At 37.9% G+C, this 19,797-nt stretch overlaps 1 protein-coding gene across 2 annotated transcripts in view; it reads right to left on the bottom strand.

Annotated features, from left to right (window-relative positions):
* UBAC2 (UBA domain containing 2) overlaps window positions 1–19,797 on the bottom strand; it is a 179,691-nt gene that overhangs the window by 53,863 nt on the left and 106,031 nt on the right. For both annotated transcript variants that reach the window (XM_038569946.1, XM_038569945.1), the window contains exons 5-6: window positions 15,505–15,628; window positions 11,863–11,910 (exon numbers count right to left, since the gene is read on the bottom strand). In XM_038569946.1, coding sequence (XP_038425874.1) covers window positions 11,863–11,910; window positions 15,505–15,628 — 172 coding nt within the window. The remainder of the gene's footprint in view (window positions 1–11,862; window positions 11,911–15,504; window positions 15,629–19,797) is intronic.

The following is a 19,797-nucleotide window of genomic DNA, read 5'->3' as shown; positions in this document are numbered from 1 at the left end:
CATAAGAGACACACAGGGAGAGGTAGAGAGCAAGGCAGAGGGAGAAGCAGGCTCCCTGTGGGGACCTGACCCCAGAACTCCAGGATTATGCCCTGAGCCAAAGGCACACGCTCAACCACAGAGCCACCCAGGCGCCCTGATCAACCCCCCTGTAAAATTATATTCACTTTCATAAACTGATTCAAGAAACTAAAATTAAGGAGAAAATAGGCTTATTCTGAAGCTTGCTTCTTTTTTTTCTAAGATTTTATTTATAAATAAATAAATAAATAAATAAATAAATAAATAAATAAAATACATAGAGAGGAGAGAGAGAGAGAGGCAGAGATACAGGCAGAGGGAGAAGCAGGCTCCATGCAGGGAGCCCATTGTGGGACTTGATCCCCGGTCTCCAGGATCACGCCCTCAGCTGAAGGCGGAGCTAAACCTCTGAGCCACCCGGGCTGCCCAGCTTGTTTCTTATATTGGTCTCAAAATAGCAAAATAAAAATGAATGTGAAAATGGAGAATGATGTATGAATTTGTAGATACAGACTCAATGGTGAAAAACTCCATGCTTTCTAAGGCAAGAACAAGACAAGGATATCTATTCACCACTTTTATTTAACATTGTGTTAGAGGTCTTAGCTAGTGCAGTAAGATTTTTAAAAAAAGGCACAAGGATAGAAAGAAGTAAAACACATAAACAAAACATATTTCCTGATGACATGATCATGCATGTAGAAAACCCTAAAGAATCCGACAAAAAAGCTACCAAAAGTAATAAATATAGCCAAATTACAGGACAAAATAGCAATATACATAAATCAACTGCATTTCTATATATCAGCAACAATTGGGATAAAAATTGTAAAAACAGCTCCATTTAAAATAGAATCAAAACCCAAAAATGCTGAGGAATACATTTAATAAAAGAAATGCAAGGCCTATACACTGAAAATCTAAAAACTGTAAAGGGGGAATTAAAGACTTGCTAAATAAATGTGGAAATATACCATGTTTGTGGATTGGAAGACCCAATATTATTAAAATGCTTCTATTTAGTTATCTATTACTGAATAACAAATTACTCAAAACTCAGTGGCTTAAAGCACTAAGCACTGGTTACACACACAGTTTACAAGGGTCAGACACCTGAGGGCGGCTTCATTGGATGGTTGTGGTTCAAGGTTTCTCACCAGGCTGTAGTCAAAGACGTCAGCCTATCTGCATTCATCTAAAGTTTGCGCTAGATGAACTGGAGGATCAGCTTCCAAGGTGGCTCCAACACGTAACTGGCACATTAGTGCTGATTGCTGGCAGGAGGCCACAATTCTTTGCCATGTGGACCTCTCCATATTGCTGCTTCAGTGTCTCTGGGACATGGCAGCTGGCTTTCCCCAGAGCAAACGATCTAAGAGGGAGCAGGATGGAAGTATCCATGTTTATACAACCTGCTTTTAGGAGTACACACCATCAGTTCCACCACTGTGAATTGCTAAGTATAGCCCTCACTCTAGAAGGGGAAATTAAACTCCATTTTTTGAATTATAAAAGGAGTTGTGGGCATATTTTAAAATCATCACAATGGTAGCTCTCTCCAATTGATCTATAGTTTCAATGCAATCCCAAATAAAATCTTAACTGCCTTTTTACATTTTAATTAATTAATTAAAATTTTAAAAGATTTTATTTATTCATGAGAGACGGCGGGGGGGGGGGGGGGGGTGGAGGGCAGAGACACAGGCAGAGGGAGAAGCAGGCCCCATGTAGGGAGGCTGACGTGGGACTCAATCCCGGGTCTCCAGGATCACGCCCTGAGCTAAATAAAGGCAGCGCTAAACCACTGAGCCACCCAGGCTGCCCTGCCTTTTTTTAAAAAGAAATTATAAGCTAATTTAAAAGTACATTTTTCCAAATGTACTCAATGTTCCAAAAATAGCTAAGCCTGTTTTGAAAAGTAAGAACAATGTTACCTGATTTCAACTTAACATAAAGCAAAAGTACTCAAAACAACAGAGTACTGGCATAAGGACAGACATATAAAGCTTTGGAATAAAAAAGAAAGTCATGAAATAGACCCACACTGTCAACTGATTTTCAACAAAAGTGTCAAGGTAATGAAAGGAGCAAAGAGGGATCCCTGGGTGGCGCAGCGGTTTGGTGCCTGCCTTTGGCCCAGGGCGCGATCCTGGAGACCCGGGATCGAATCCCACATCAGGCTCCCAGTGCATGGAGCCTGCTTCTCCCTCTGCCTATGTCTCTGCCTCTCTCTCTCTCTCTCTCTCTCTCTCTCTCTCTCTGTGACTATCATAAATAAATAAAAATTTAAAAAAAATTGAAAGGAGCAAAGAGTTTCTTCAACAAATAATGATGGAATGATGCTACATATCGGTATGAAAGAAAATAAATCTCAACCCTTACCTCACAAGAATTACACTCAGATGGGATCTTAGACTTAAATGTAATAGCAAAAACTATTACATTCTAGAAGAAAATACAGAATAAAATCTTTGTGTCATTGGATTAGGAAAGATTTCTTAAATAAGACTTCAAAAGCAGAAGCTATTTTAAAAATTGAAGACTGAATTAATCAGGATGAAAAACTTTTGTCCATAATAGGGAAACAAAGAAGCAAGCCACAGACTGGAATAAAATTTTTACAAAATATATTCAACAAAGGGCTTATATCCAGAATATAAAAAGAATTCTTTTAACTCAATTATGAGACAAATGTAACCTAATGAAAAAGTGTGTAAAATATCTGAACAAATACCTCATAAAGGAAGCTACAAAAATGGTCAGTAGGCACAAGAAAAGATGTTCAAACCACTAGTTATTAGAGAAATGCAAATTAAAGCCACAAGTAACACTACATGCCAACTAGAATGGCTCACGTTAAAACCACTGACAAGGCCAAGTGTTAGGTAGCAGGGATGTGGACCAACTGGAACTCTCATGTATTGATGATGGAAATGGAAAATGGTACAGCCACTTGGTAAAATTGTATTGTTATTTTATAATGTTAAACATACGTTTATCACATGACCCAGCAATTCTCCTCCTGGGTATTCACCCAAGAGATGTAGAAGTCTATTATGCCCACACAAAAATGTATGGACAGATGTTCACAGCAGCATTACTCAGAACAACTCAAACCTGGAAGCAACCAAAATGCCCATCCACTGGTGTATGGACAAGTTGTGGTACAACCATACTATAGATTAGTACTTGTAGTAACAAGGACTGAGAGTAATAATAAAACAAAGATCAATCTCAAAAACATTATGTTAAGTGAAAGAAGTAAAACACAAAGGGCTCATACTATACAATTTCAACTATATGAAACTTTAGAAAAGGCAAAAGTATAATGACATCAAGAATATGAGTGGTTACCTGGGGATGGCAGTTGGGTGAGACAACAGAATACAAAAATAAAAGGAATGAAATAATGTTCAAAGTGAGCGGACTGTTCTCTACCTTGATTGTCACGTTAGTTACATGACTATAAAATTATCTGCATTGTAGGGGTGATTACATGATACAATTACCAAAATTCACCAAACTGTACACTTAAAACTGGTGAATTTTATTGTATATAAATAACACTTTACTAAGCAAAAGGCAAAAAAGTTTTCACAGGAAAATGAATGTGAAGATCTAGATATCTAGATATCTCTAGATCCATAAATCTTTTCAATTTCATAAAAGAGGTAGAACTTTAGCAGACTAAAACCAATCTTCAGCAACAAAAACTTCTGGTATCTTAAAAATGTTCCCAGCTAATATGAACTAACATGAGAATTTTCTGATAATAAGCTATACCATTGTTTATAATTAACAAATTCAAAATCACATGCATTCATTTACCATAGTCCTTTCCTACAGGTTATAATCAAGTTAGAAGAGAAGTATCAACACAATCAGTCTCAAAGAGGAAGGAACATTGGATGCTTCTATTAAAAAAAAAAAAAAAAAACACCTGGGTGGCTCAGCGGTTGAGCATCTGCCTTCGGCTCAGGGCGTGATCCCAGGGTCCAGGATCAAGTCCTGCATCAGGCTCCCTGTGAGGAGCCTGCTTCTCCCTCTGCCTATGTCTCTGCCTCTCTCTGTGTCTCTCATGAATATATGAAAAAAAAATATTTTTAAAAATAAAATAAAAATGTAAAAACCGTTTAAAGAGCCAAAATTGAAAGCCTTGTCTCTTGATAGGAAAACAATGTGAAGACCCTGTGTGAAAATGATCTGTGCTGAAACGGTCATGATAATCTACCAGAGATCATCTAAAATTTAAAAGTATGGGTGTTTTCTTGGTAATCTTATCTTGATCTTCCTTTCTTTGACCAGCAGCACTACTGAACCAGGTTAATGTATTTTAAATCATCCTTTAAACTTTTTCAAAGCCATTTTAAAATTTCATTTTCTTGTACATGATAATGCCAGAAACACAAGGCAATGAACTGTTTGCTAAAAGGTGGGGTCTGAGCTGCATTTTTTATCCATCACACGGAGGACAAGTTAAATACCTTGATCCTACAAGAGCAAGTACAGCTAAATGCTGCAGTCTGCACATCAGGAGGGTAGTAGAGGCTGTCAATGGGATAACATTTTCTTGGATATTGTTAAGCCCACAAAATACATAACTAAGGCTATGGAAATTTGAGATGTGTCTTTGGCACCTGTGGGTACTTTAAAAATTTCTTCATATTCAGGATCTCCCTCCAGAATCCTGTCTACGTTGATGATGAACAGGGCCTCATCTTAGCAGTATAGTCAAGGGAAGATCTAAGGATAGCTTTGTGAGTGTCTTGTGGTTGAAAGAGACATGGAGGAGTGCCTTGAAAGGTACAGTGGGAGACACTGGACCCATGGACTGAGACCAGAACACCTGGCCTTTGGTCCTAGTGACATCATCCATCAGTTGTACAATCTGAACTTTAGTCACTCCATCTTTGAAATCTTTAAAATGGGAAGCCCAGTTTCTCTACCACAGTAGAGATAACCTAACAAGGCAGTATGCACTGAAAGTATCCTGATGGTCACAAAATATTAGTGTTTAACAGCACAGAAATTATTTTGTGAATTTTGTTAATACCGAATTTTGAAATTCTATGATTTTTTATAGAATGTAGATAAAATGTCATTGTGTTAGGCACTGGGGATTATAAAGAATAGTGTATAATTCCTAAATTGAAAGATAGGGCTGACTCCGAAAAAGCTTCAGAGTCAGGACTTAAATGAATAAGATTTTGCTAGGAAAAGAAGGAATCTAACAGTGAAAGAAGGGATACAGTTGGAAGAAACTGCGTATGGTTATACAAATCTACCTCTTAAAAGCATAAACACTATTGCTAGAAGACCTGCTTTTGAATTCTGTCACTACTACTTATTAGCTTGTGTTCTTAACAAATCACTTCATCCTCTGTGCCTTAGTTTCATCTAATAGTCCCTACTTCATCAGGTTTTTACAAGTGCTAATTAAGATCATACTTATAGAGTGCTTAGAAAAGAGCTGTATTAGTCTGATTTCTCTCGGCTACACTGTGTTAACAAATTATCCCAAATTTCAGCAGCCTAGAGCAAACACTTCCTTCACACTCATCATGCATGTCAGCCACGACCACGCTCCATGTGTCTCCTTCATTCCAAGGTCTGGGCTGAAGGAGTAGCTTCTATCTGGCACATGCTTTTCTCACGGCAAAGGGAACAGAGGAAAGGTGGAACTGTGCAGCAACTCTTAAAACTTCTGCTTGAGAAGCACTCATCACTTCTCACATTTCAGGGGCGAATGTAAGTCACAGTGTAAAGCCTGATGTTAACAGAGCACGCAGAGGTCCTGCATGGAGGCCCCCCAGTACAGAGGGGCTGCAAATATTTTGAACAAACAAAAATATTTGAATGAATAACAATCTATCACAAGTGCATGTACACAGTAAGTGCTATGTGTTTGTTAAGGAAAAATTAGTGACTGCACAGTGGCACAGAATCCTGAGACAGGACAAGATGTTCAGAAAAAGTTAAACTTAGTCAGTTTCTTTGAAGTATATGGTGCATAGGGGTTAGATTGGTACACGAGGAGAACAAATTTTGAAAGGAGGCTAGGTTTTTACCTATAGGTAAAAAATTAATTGCAACAATAAAAACTCTACACCTATATTTTATAAGGCACTTCTGTGACAGTTTTATCAGGACATTGGCAATAATATTTTCTTTTGCAATGAACATGTAAAAATTAAAGTCTACTGGTCACTTCCTCCCTGTAGATACCTGATAGGACATTTGTACTGTCAGCCCTGGATTGAGCTACAACTGTCATGCCAGGGCAGAGGACAGAAGGTTTTTTTTCCAGTAGGTCCTGGCTACCTGTGGTCAGGATGGGGGATGGGGGCAGAGTGAGGGGGTACGGAGAGGGCACTAAGAGAGAAGGAATGAGTGACTCCATACAAGAGAGAAACTGTGCACTTGCACGTGTGTGTGTGTGAGTGATGCACAATGGGCTGATGAGCACTCCATTTGATGGTGGAATTATAAATGCCACATTAACCATAAGAAGGTGAAAGCAGCCTCTACAGCTGGATACTTCCTGGGAAGTAACTAATGTTTTCCTTCTATAAGTGGCCTTCCACAAGCCCAGCCAACCCTCACAGCTCCAACAAGCCTTGACATCCCTCTGCTATGTCTGTCCTCATTTCACTGAACTGCTGGAACTAATCTCAATCCTTAAAATTCCACTGAAAACTTTGGGTATCGTGGGAGTTACCTGACACACTCTACTGTACCGTTCTTTGGTCAATCCAGAGAAGAAATATAAGGGAAGAAAGAAAAAGGAAAAGGAAGCATGAAGAGAAGAACAAGACATGAAAAGCACAGAAAGGAACAGAGGACCCCACACACATTCCCATTCACCAGAGAGCAGTCAGGTCTCTAAAACTTACTCCACACAAGTCTGGATTTCCACCGATGATGCTAGTTTCATAAGCTTTCCCCTTAATGGTCCACCATGACTTAGAAAGGCAACCAACGTAAGGTTCTGTTTGATGCTTTTTCTTTTACAGTTACCATAAGACAATGTTTTATATTTTTTCTTTTAAACTATTGTGGATAGAAGAGAAAAAAGTAATCACAGCCCACAAATGAGGCATCCTGACTCCTACAAGATTGCTCACTTTTCCCTTCCTCTTTTCTATGATTTACAAAGATTAGTAAGACTTCTATAATCTCCCATCGTCGTGAAGTTTTTTGTTTGAAAAGCTTTAAAGATCCCTACTGTCTATAGAAAAAATACACAGACATCATATTCAGACTCCTAAATAATCTGGTGTTGATCTATGTTTCTTTTTTTTTTTTTTTAAATTTTTTTTAATTTTTATTTATTTATGATAGTCACACAGAGAGAGAGAGAGAGAGGCAGAGACACAGGCAGAGGGAGAAGCAGGCTCCATGCACCGAGAGCCCGATGTGGGATTCGATCCCGGGTCTCCAGGATCACGCCCTGGGCCAAAGGCAGGCGCCAAACCGCTGCGCCACCCAGGGATCCCTTGATCTATGTTTCTAATCTCTTTATTGGGTAGGACAGATTTTTTTTTTTTTCACATTCAAGTTGCTTGATCACAAGATAAAGCCTGGTATATTGTACAGAATAGGGAATGAACATAGGAAATGGGTAGGTTGTGAAGGGGAGCTGAAGGGGAAAAGCCTAGAGTCCAAGAAATACAGGCCTGTCTGCTATCTAGCCCCCAAACAGCTTGAAAGAGGACCAAATGATGATAAATATGTGAACTGTAAAAAGAAAATTGGCAAAAGTAGGCTCTTTCTGTTTTAATCATTCCAGAATCAGCTCAGGCCCCAGACTTCAACTTTCGAGAATCCGGGTACATCCCAGTGGTAATGACTCACTACTATGATTCATACGATGGCAGAAAATGAAGAAGTGCAGGGATATGGACAGCCCAGAGGTTCTCTGCAGAACCACAAAAATAACTTAAATAAAATTCAATAAGTAAACAATACATTCTTTAAGGAAAAGAAGTGTTAATATGTAACATGATTAGAGAACCTGTGACAATGTGAAGAGTGTCCCTGATCTTTGAAGTTCTCTTACCAAAGATACTGAGAAGATGAGTCAAACAATGGGGAGAAGATGACAGAAGGAGGTAGATAAGAACATCGTCAAAGTTCATGCTTAAACGGAGACATTTACCCTTGGCTGCTGTCGCCAAGCTTTCCAATTACAGTTTTGCAGTCTTTCACGGAAACAATCGTATTTTAAATATTAAGTGGTGGTATTAAAAACCAGAATTTCCAAAGGAGGGACGACTCAACATAAAACACGTATCAGTGTTATATGTGATTAATCTCAGAATGATTTTTATCTGTAATCCTGAATACCCCTGACGCTTTCTGGACAGCAGGCAGAATTTCTGACGGATCACAGAATGGAACTGAAGAAGGACAGTTGTTAGTTGCCTGTCAGGCAACTGGTGAGCTGAACACTTTCCCCCTCTAACCCAGGAAAGAAATTTGGTCCTCGTTTTTCTCTGTGACATCACTGAACACAGAAAGTGGGCTTCCACCTAGAAAGTACTGTCTTGACTATAATCTATCAATCTCTCTTTCAATCAGTGAGGTATTTTATTATTTTTTTAAAAGATTCTATTTACTTATTTGAGACAGAGAGTGCATGTGAGCATGAGCTGAGGGGGGCAGAGGGAGAGGCAGAAGCAGGCTCCCCACTGAGCAGGGAGCCTGACATGGGGCTCGATACCAGAACCCTGGGATCATGACCTGAGCAGAAGGTAGACACTTAGCTAACTGAGACACTCAGGTGCCCAATCAATGAGGTATTCTAAAGTTATATATTCAGAAATATTTACAATCATGTAAGAATAAGTGACATAAGGAGAGATAAGAGCTAGCCTAACCAAAATAAACCCACCAATAACTAAATAAAATAAAGCTGAGGCTGGCAGCTTTCCAGAAAACCATGAGTAAAGTTTGTGGTTTCTATGACAGCAGATACACATGACTTATGTTTTACACAAATGTCTTTAAAAAAAAAAAAAAAGGCTCTTTCTCTTAATAAACACTTAATTGCCAGATTGAAATAAAATCACTTCCTTAACACACACAGTATGTCAGGAGAATTATTGATTTCAATGCTGAAAGGTGAAATTTCATTAGCAGGTTTCCTAACATTCTTCCAGAATGTTGAATGCCATCTGTGCATTTCTTCATGATAGTAAGAATTATTTTCTTTTTAGTATTTTATTTAGCATAAAAAAAAGGGAAGTCACTTGATTTATATGGGAAGAGGAGAGGAGAAGTCACGTTGAGCAACAGACATCTGGCTGTGGCTTTGTGGATCTCAGAATTTAATTCTACAATCAGTAGAGTGTAAAACAAACATTTACAAATAATTTTAATTCCCTCTTTTATAATTATCCTTATCTAAAGTGTACTATATTAAATATTTCATAATAAGAACATGGCTTTCTGGAAAAAGTCAGAAATAAAATATTCATTAAATTCATAACTAGCACCAGCATTAGAGCATAAAGGAAAACTGGCTATGATTATCCTGATATTAATCATTGTAAATATATGTAGTATCATCTAATTGTGGTGGAATAATAATGAAAAGTAAAAGTGATATGAAAATTTATCAGATTTGTGTTCATGGTAGGTCAACATTGGCTGAATTAATCACTATAAAAAGTGAAATCTCAGTTGACTCAGAAGAATTCATTAATGGGGGATTATTTAAGTGCTAAACTTTGGGAACTATATTCCAAATACTGAGCAATTTTACTTACTCTCCTTAAACAAGAGTTTTTTATGTTAAAAATTTATTATTGTGGAGCCTGGGTGGCTGAGTCAGTTAAGGGTCTGACTCTTGATTTCTGCTCAGGTCATGATCTCAGGGTTGTAAAATCAAGGCCCATGCTTAAAAGTCTCTCTCTCCCTCTCCTTCTGCCCTACCCTCACTTCTTTCTTAAAAAAAAAAAAAAAAATGTTAAACTTCTGATTCTTAAAAAAAAAAAATTTCCAACAATTCCATATACATCATCCAGTGCTCATTACAAGACATTGGTTAACAATACTGGAATTAAAATAAAAACGTAATTTTAAAAAAAGCAAAAAAATGAAATTTAAACAAGTATCTACCACCTGTTAAGCATGTGTACTGGAAAAGACTACACCACAACATGAATATTTTAGATTTTAAAAAGACTACAAAGACATAACAATAAGGCAACATCCAATTCTAGAGCTCTGAATGTCACAAATTTAAACTTTCTATGGTGATAGCAAGCATCTAATTTAAAACCAGAAGTCTGAGAATAGAGAAATAAAATGAGATGTCTTAAAACAAATGTCACATAATGAGTTATTAAAGAAGAGTTTGGGTAATAAGAGCCAATCAATCAACAGTAAACTAACACAATGAAATGGAATACAGTCTGGTACTTCTCAAATTCTTAAGTGCTTTAGAAAAATATCCAAAAACAGGGCTCTAGACCATTCACTGCTAAGAGAAACACAATGTATTAAGAAATAAATGGTGGGCTGTCATGGCACTTACATTGTGAGAGCAATAGGCTATCTATCTATTGTTGGCAGGCTGGCGGAGTAACTGTTAATCAAGCTGGCAGTTTCAAGTGGGAGCAGATCAGGCCGAGGAGAGCCTGGTGATCTTGCCCCACAGACCGAATCTGACCTCACACTGTCACCAAGTCACTATAAAGTCTTAGGAGCACCAAGTGGCTTGGAGAGTTTAAAGACCACATAATGGAGGTCAGTGCTGTGGTCTTAAAGGCCTGGGTATCGGAGATGGATTTTGATGGAGGGAAAAACAAAGTGACTTCAACTTTCAAAATGTGGGCTGGCAGTTTGGGGAACAAAGGACTAAACTGTATATGAAAAGACTGGACATAGAAAAGAAATGATACAGAGCACATAAATGAGGGAGAGAAATGAGCAGTCCTAACATAATGACACAGGGGCCCCAATCCCACTCACCAGAGCAGACAAGAATAAATCATGATAACTTACTGACAATGCCTGTAGGAGAGGGCATGGTTATTTCCAAATCCTTCCCCTGCGATGTTATATACACCATAATGAATCCTTTCTGCAATTTTCTTAGTCTTTCCCAAGAAAGAAATTAAAACTGTATTCCATATACATAACTATAAACTTATTTTTATACAAATTTGGGAGTGCAAATTTAAGTCATAAATGAAAGATAAAGCCCAACTTCATGTTCTAGATGTCTTTTTAAATATCTCATAAACTGATCAGTTTAACACAAATGCTTAAGAAAATGAAATGAATTAAATTAAATTTAAAAGAGTGGAAGGGGGATGAGTGAGATGAAGGCATTTTTGCACATGGGTGAGGACACGACCTGATCCTTGAGTTCATCCCTGCTGCTGCCCTGGCTGCGCACCCCGATGATTCTCCTGCCAGTTCCAGCCCACCTGACTTTCCATTTCGCCTTATTTTTCCCTTTGCATGACAATGTCTCCTTATAAAACAAACAGAACATCTCTTGCTATTTTTAGTAAATCCAACTTCATTTTTTTGGTCATTTTTTTCCTACTAGGAGTTCGACTCATTAAGGTAATTTTTAAAAACACTAACAAAAAACTCAGCTAAAACTTTCATCAAAATTACCTTGAAAACTGAGACAAACTGCCCCTCATCTCAACTGCTTGTATAACTGTCCCCTTTGCATTAATAAGGGAGCAGCACAGAGATGGAACTGACATAGTTAAAAGAAAGTTGGAGACAACTGAATGTGAGCCATAATCCAAACATGACATTTTTCCTAAAGTTGCTTCAGAAAAGAGAAAGAATAGGGGGAAGGGAAATCACACTTACAAGTCCACTTATGGCTACAATCCAGATGTAGGAACCAGAGGTGAAAAGCTACAAAAGAAAAAAAAGGCAACTAGAAATGAAATTGAACCGCCAGTTACAGCATACTTTTGTTTTTACAAAATTACGGTGATAATCATTGAAGTATTATTCAAATATATCTCTTAATATAAACAAGTAGAAAATTAATAAATATCAATTCTGTCATCCAAAAGAAAATGATATATTATTATTATTTTCTTTTTTTTAACCAAGCTCTCAGCTTTTCCGTAGCCTAAAACAGACTAACTAAACCTGGCCTACTCCCACACAAAGAAAAATAAGTGAAATTCAAGCAGATTCTTCTTTACAAATGGACATTAATTGATTTAAATCAAATGAAATACCACATACAAAGAAATTATTACAATCAAGAACATACAAAATATGTAGTCACCATCCCATGCTTGGTGTTGAGTAATGACAAGTAATATTAGTTTACGTTATTCTCTCATTTTAATTTCTTATCACTGCAACTCCAAATTTAGATGAGCAGACTTCTGCAAGCATGCGGGCCACTGTTGTAACTCTCAGAGAAGTGCAAACCAAGTAGTGATATCAAAGTTAATTAATGTAGAAGTAATTAGAATTAGGTTTCATAAAATCTCTCTTTGTTTTCTAGTTATTCACATAGGAGAGTTGTGCTTAGGGTAAAAAAAAAAAAAAAAAAAAAAAAGTTATAGAGATTTAAAGTGTTCCTGAAAGAAAAAAAAAGATCTAGAGCCTACTGTTTGTTCATATTCAGATTGGGAGTATAAGAACTTCTGCCTCTAGAGAAAGCAGCAGAACCAGGGGTTAACTGCAGACACTATGCTAGATGAAAACCTCAAAGTTCTGCACATCTATCAAGGATACATTAAAAAAAAAATCCATAAAAGGCAGATTCAAAGGAAAGAGATAACAAAGCACAGTAAAAAGGAGGCTGGCAGATTTTGTTTCTAGTGCTACCTCAGACAGAAAAGAGCACCAGTTGCAAATTTAAATTTAATCCCTTGATCTAAAACTTAATCCTTAAAAAAATAAATAAAACTTAATCCTTTTATCTAATATGGGTGTTATTTCAGAGTGTTAACGATTCTGAAAATAACAAGGATAAGACTATGTGGAAAAATATTTTTCTGTAGTCTTATTCTAAAAATAATAAAATACTAATGCTTTCTTCTTTGCTGTTCTGTTTTTTGTTTTCAGCTAACACTTTCACAGCACTTACTATGTGCCAAGCAGGGATCTTAACGCTTTTCATATATGGAACTTACGGAAGCCTCCTAATCATCCTACAAAGTAAGTTCTATTAAGAACTCTATTTTAATCATGAAAACTGAAAGGTTAAGGAATTTGCTCAAGGTCAGACAGCTGGTGGGTAATGGAACTGGGAGCATACCCAAGTGGTCTGGCTCCACAGCATAGTGCTCATGACTTCTATGTTTTATACACAAGTAGGAAGAGCAGATCATTAATTTCATCAACAAAAAATTATTTTCTTTGTACTCTTAAGTGCCTCATCCTATTGTATGTCTGGTCTCAATTGCGTCGGCTCATGTTTTAACAGTGTGCATGTTTTTTCTCACTACTGGGCTCTTTGAGAATAGGTGCTACATCTCATCATTTTATCTTCCAGTCTCTAGTACAGGGCATTACATGACTGGTTCTCAAGCCATTTGATACCTTCTCATATATTTTTGTTTTTCTGATGATGATTAAAATCATTCAGTCATTTAGTCATTCCCTCATTCATTCATCCACCCAATGTCCCTGGATTCAAAAAGCTGTTTTGTGGGAGATAGCACAGAAACACGTGTGAAGGTCCAAGGAGGCGGGAGATAGGGAAAGAACGGAAACTTTGAGAATATAGGGTTCACATTCACTTCAAGGTGGGGAGGGGCAGGCAAAAAGAACCCTGGATGCCATTCATGCTAAGGACTAGATGTTATTGAGAAGCCAATGAGGCATCTTCACATCCACTTTCTGATACCAACTTCTACGAAAGAAAAAAGAAAAGAAAAAAAGAAAGAAAGAGAGAGAGAGAGAAAGAAAAAAGAAAGAAGGGACATTCACAATCTCAGAAAAACCAATAGTGGCAGCTCTAGAGACATAAATTATTAATTAATAATAGTAACCAATCGACTTAGTTCTGTATGGATTATTTTATTTTTTGTTTGGATTATTTTAAACAACCAATACTATTATCTCTAATCCTTCAAGTGACCTCATAAAACAGACATTATTATTACTGCTCTACAGGTGGGCAAATGGGACCTCACAAAAGTGACAAAGCAAATAATCAAACCAAAGTCCACTTGGCTCTAAAGACCTTCCACAATGCTCCACTGAATTCCTATGTCATAATTAATAAAACAACACTTGTCATCCCTCTCGAGCTCTATAACTCTAGAGTTGGAAGAACTATAGCGTCAACATGAGGTTCAGAGCCCTTCCATAACTTGGCCCCAAGTCTCAGGCTAGTGGGTGCCATGCTAGAACTAGAACATGGCTGTCCTGCTCCTGGTCCAGAGAACTCTTCCACCACTGCATTCTGCCTTCTGCTGTAACATCTTTTAAAAAAGTCCACGTGTCACAGCAAATCCTAGTAATAAGAATAAACTGCAAAAAGGGGCTATTAGATGATATGAACACTAGGAAGGATAAAGGAGAGTTAACAGCATGCTGGTTGAAAGATGAAGAATAAACATTTCATGAGAAACAGTTGTAAAAGTGGCGAGGAAACACCCACCCCAGATGAGCCACTGATAACACCTGATAGCACACCAGACAAGTTGGAGGAAACACCAAAGGTTAAAAGGGGAGGGAGGAGGACATTTGACAGAGACACTAGTATCCGGTTTGATATGTGTGGGATAAGGAATGTTATGAGTATTGACAGTGGATCAAAAGGCCAAGCTACACATGGTACCACAGGAAACAGAAGAATAAAAGTTCACATCAAAAGCTCTGAGAGTGAAAGAAAAGTGAAGAGTAGTATAGGTAGAAAATGAAAATCGTGTATCTTCTGTCACTTGGCCTGGAACCCAGCAGAGATAGGTCAATGGCACTAGATATTGGTGAACATAACCTTTTTCAATTTAAATCAAACAGTAAGAACTCTTAATGGTCTTCATATCAAACCATTTAGCAAATGGTGACAGTGCCATCATGCCTATGCAGCACATGCTATAAGGTATAAAGTGGGTAAGGCATATCTGGTTTTTTCTTTAGAACTTTATTTGGGACACTGTACTCAATAATTTAATTTTGACAGTGATTTTCCACTTTCTACCTTTTGGTTATTCTCCTTTGTTTCTACTTCATACTGTGATTTTTAAAAAGAACTTACACAGAATTGTACAATGCAATTAAAATATTTTCCACTGATACAAATTACAGTGAAAGCTCTTATCAGATTTCTAAAGACTATGAAAGTATTCTAGTACTTTATATACCTTGATGTTCTTGTTCTGTAACACTTCCTTTGAACATTTGATATAGATCATAAAGCCAAACTTATGGGGAAAAAAGCCATTGTTTTCAAGGAGATCAAATGAGAAAAAGACACACACCCCCCGAAAAGATCTGATTAAAGAAATGTGAACATAAAAATGCATACTGTACCTGTAGTCCCAATATATAAATCAATGTCTTGTTTGTGATGGACAACGGGCCCAGAATTTGTGCCACTTGGATTCTTGGTATGGAGCAGTAAAATGGTACAAACAGAGCAAACACAGGTGCCAGGCTACGCAAACAAACAAACAAACAAAATCACTATAGTATAATACTCAATTTAAAATACCACGAACAAATACATATCTGAAGTAACACTGCTTATAATTTTGTTTCTGTCTAAAAACATGGTCTCTGATATACAAGTTGGGTTTCTATACATGCAACACATTGGAAATAACTTGTACTTATAACATTTTATGAAAACTCAAATTATCTAATAATTCCCTTTTTTTTTAAAGATTTTATTTATTTATTCATAAGAGACACAGAGAGAGAGAGAGGCGCAGACACAGTCAGAGGGAGAAGCAGGCTCCACACAGGGAGCCTGACGTGGGATTCGATCCGGTGTCTCCAGGATCACACCTGGGGTGAAGGCGGTGCTAAACCGCTGAGCCACCCAGCCTGCCCCTCGAACAATTCTCCTAAAACTACTGCAAAGTGGTTCAGCATCTACTAATTAATTGTCGGGCATTGTGGGAAAATTTAAAGTTGCTGCTATGTTTTCTTCCCATGAATGACTTAAATCTAATGAAAGAGACTGTACTAAAGTGACAAACATAATCCATCACAGTCATATCTCAAAGGCTCATCTCACATTGTAGCACTTGACACCCTTACCACTCCTGCCTTCCCTCCCTCAAACCCCTTTTTCCTTCTGCCTTAAAACCTGTTCTTGCTAGTTTCCCAGATTTCTCCTGCTACTCTTCTATTCTCTCTATGGTTCCATGATATCCTCTTCTTCTTGTTCCAGTCTCTCTTTGTTTCATCACAAGCCCTTCCCTGGCATTGATTACGAAAATGAAGTGGACCCACCAACTGTCTGCCTGTCCCTCCTCTTGCTGATGAAACTCAATTTGATACCTGCAACTTGACATATTCAAAAGTCACAAATGTCTTTCTAAACAAAGTCATTTCTTTTTAATCCATCTCTTAACACTGTTGACACACAAACCACAACTCTGATCACATCACATGCCTGTTTAAACTCATCCTTCTACAGGCTCCTGGTATCCAAAGAAGAAATATAAATATTAGTATGGAATAGCAAAGGCCTCCAATTCTTTCTTATTAGTGTAATTTTGCACACCTGGCTTCCTCTCCCTTCCCCTGATCTAGCTCCACCCCCCATCTCAACTCCCCCAGAGATGCTCCCTGGGTACATTAGGCTTTTCTAAGTATTCACTGACACAAGTAATACTTCCAGACTAAACGTCCTTCTCACTTTTCTGCTGAGTTAACACCCATGGTGTAGGACAGCCCAATTCTTTCCCACAGGGATCACTCCAACTCCTCTCGTGGCCAGAAGCTCCCTTCTTCACCCTATTGCTACCTCACTTTTACTGTTTCAGTGAAACAGTAAATCAATCACCTGGGTACTGTGGGAGAGGCGGTAGTCCAGATACAGGAGCTCCAGCTATATCTGTAAGTAATGAGCAGTCTCTAATGCCAAGAAACTAAGCTCCAGGACTGCATACTCACATTCCTGCCAGGAGTAGGCAAGCAACACGAATGAGAAGAGTGGTCTGGACACACATTTGCACCAATTCTTTTATCAGGCACTTGGCTTCATGACTCAATCTGTCTTTTATTTTCCCTTTACTTTTTTGGTGAGTGGCACCAGTACATCTTTACCATGAGAAAAATACAAGAAATGTCCTTTCTCCATTTTTGTGGAAACACAGGACCCTCTTGTGCAAAGTTTTCTCTTCTTTGATAGAGATCATGTTATTAAAAAATCACTCCTTATCCTCTCAATTCTGCTTCTAAAAACAAAACTAAAGTAAACATACACTGCAAATGTGAAAAATGGCAGCAGCATCAATAGGCATCTATAAGAATGCATCAAGTGCCAGAACAGGGAAAACCCCAAGTAGCAAACACCTAAGTGCTAGACACTGGGTAACAAGGGGAGATACAGATGTGTAAGATGCAACCTTTCTCAGTCTTACAAGAAGGATGACAAGGGTAGGGCAGCTGAGGTATGTACACAGCACAGCACATTAGTCTCAAGTGCCTCATCTGGCCTTCCTCCTAGGGAAGGAGGGAATGCACCCTCTCAGACCCTCCAGCATGCACCACAGTACTTGGCACAGCACAGGAGGCTCATTCAATTTAGGGCAATAAACTATTCCTTATTCTTGAAGAGTTGTATGATCAGGTTTTTTTTTCAAAATGTGATAGTACTTATGAGTATAGCCTAGTGGCTATAATTCTAATCTTTTTGTTACTCATTTTTTAATTGAAGTATTAATTAACACATAAGTGTTATATTAGTTCCAACTGTGCAATATAGTGATTTAACACTTCTGTACATTACTCAGTGCTCATCGCAATAAATGTACTCTTTTTTTTTTCTAGGGTAGGGTTAGGTTTGAGGTTAGAGTTAAGGTATATGTTTGGTATCCTATAGTTCAGAGACCTCTCCAGAGGATTAGGGTTAGTGTTAGTATTAGGGATAGGATTAGGGGCAGGGTTTAGGGGATGTGCCTGATATCTAGCAGTTTGGAGACCTCTCCAGAGGCTTATGATTAGGATTAGTGGTACAGTTAGGGTCAAGGGTTTGAGGTTAGTGGTTAGGGTTGTGCCTAGTACCCTACAGCAATTCAGAGACCTCTCTAGACAATAGACTCTACTGGGGTGACAACAGACATAGAAGCCATCTACCGATCTGAGGCAAGGAGGTGATTTGGTGCTCTAAATGTTCTTTATTTAAATAGATATTTGGCTGCTCCTTCCATTTTTATCTCTACCTTCACACACAATAAATATACTCTTAATCGTCTTACCTATTTCCACCCATCCCTACACCCATCTCCCCTATGGCAACCACCAGTTTGTTCCCTTGTATTTGACTCTCTTTTTCATGTCTTTTCTTTTCTTTGTTCATTTGTTTTGTTTCTTTAATTCCACATATGAATAAATCCATACGGTATTTGTTTTTCTCTGACTTATTTCACTTAGCATTATATCCTATAGGTCCATCCATGTTGTTGCAAATGGTAAGAACTCATTCTTTTTTTTTTTATAGCTAATATTCCAGAGAGTGTGTGTGTACAGGTGTATGCAACATCCTTATCCATTCATCTATCAATGGGCACTTGAGTTGCTTCCATATTTTGGCTATTACAAATACTGCTGCAATAAACACGGGTGCATTTATCTTCTTGAATAAGTGTCTTCATTTCCTTTGGGTAAGTACTCAGCAGTGGAATTAATGGATCATAGTAATTCTATTTTTAATTTTTTAGGGAACCTCCATACTGTTTTCCACAGTGGCTGTACCAATTTGCATTCCTACCAACAGTGCACAAGGATTCTTCTTTTTCCTCCACATCCTTTTTTTAAATTTTTTTAAAGATTTTATTTATTTATTCATGGAAGACACACACAGAGAGAGAGAGACAGAGACACAGGCAGAGGGAGAAGCAGGCTCCCTGCAAGGAGCCCGACGTGGGACTCGATCCTGGGTCTCCAAGAATCACATCCTGGGCTGAAGGCGGCTCTAAACCGCTGAGCCATCCAGGCTGCCCTTTTCCTCCACATCCTTGCCAACACTTGTTATGTCTTAGCTTCCTGATTGTAGTCATTCTGATAGATGTAAAATGATATCCCATTGGTTTTGGTTTGCGTATCCTTGACGAATGAGCATCTTTTCTCAGTGTCTGTTGGTTATCTGTATGTCTTCTTTGAAAAAAATGTATGTTCAGACCCTCTATCCACTTTTTAATCAAATTATTTGTGGGGTTTTTTTGGTGTTGTGTTGTAGAAGTTCTTTGTATTTTTTGGATATTAATCCCTCAGCAGATAAATCACTTGCAATATCTTCTCCCGTCCAGTAGGCTGCCCTGTCATTTTGTTGATGGTTTCCTTCATTCTATTTTGGTGTAGTCTCAATAGTTTATTTTTGCTTTTGTTTCCCTTCCTTGAAGAGATATATCTAGAAAAATGTTTCTACAGCCAATGTCAAAGAGATTACTGCCTATGTGCTCTTCTAGGAGTTTTATAGTTTCAGGTCACACATATAGGTCTAATCCATTTTGAGTTTATTTTTATGATCCCCTTTTAATTAACTATATACAGTTTTTAAAAGTCTCCGATTAGAAGGGCACCTGGGTGGCTCAGTTAGTTGACCCTCCAACATGTGATTTCGGCTCAGGTTATAATCTTATAGGTCATGAG

Source organism: Canis lupus, chromosome 22 (genome assembly GCF_011100685.1).
Source record: "Canis lupus familiaris isolate Mischka breed German Shepherd chromosome 22, alternate assembly UU_Cfam_GSD_1.0, whole genome shotgun sequence".
NCBI classification, from domain to species: domain Eukaryota; kingdom Metazoa; phylum Chordata; class Mammalia; order Carnivora; family Canidae; genus Canis; species Canis lupus.
The sequence above is the reverse complement of the archived record's forward strand: the minus strand, read 5'-3'. Positions and strand labels throughout refer to the sequence as shown.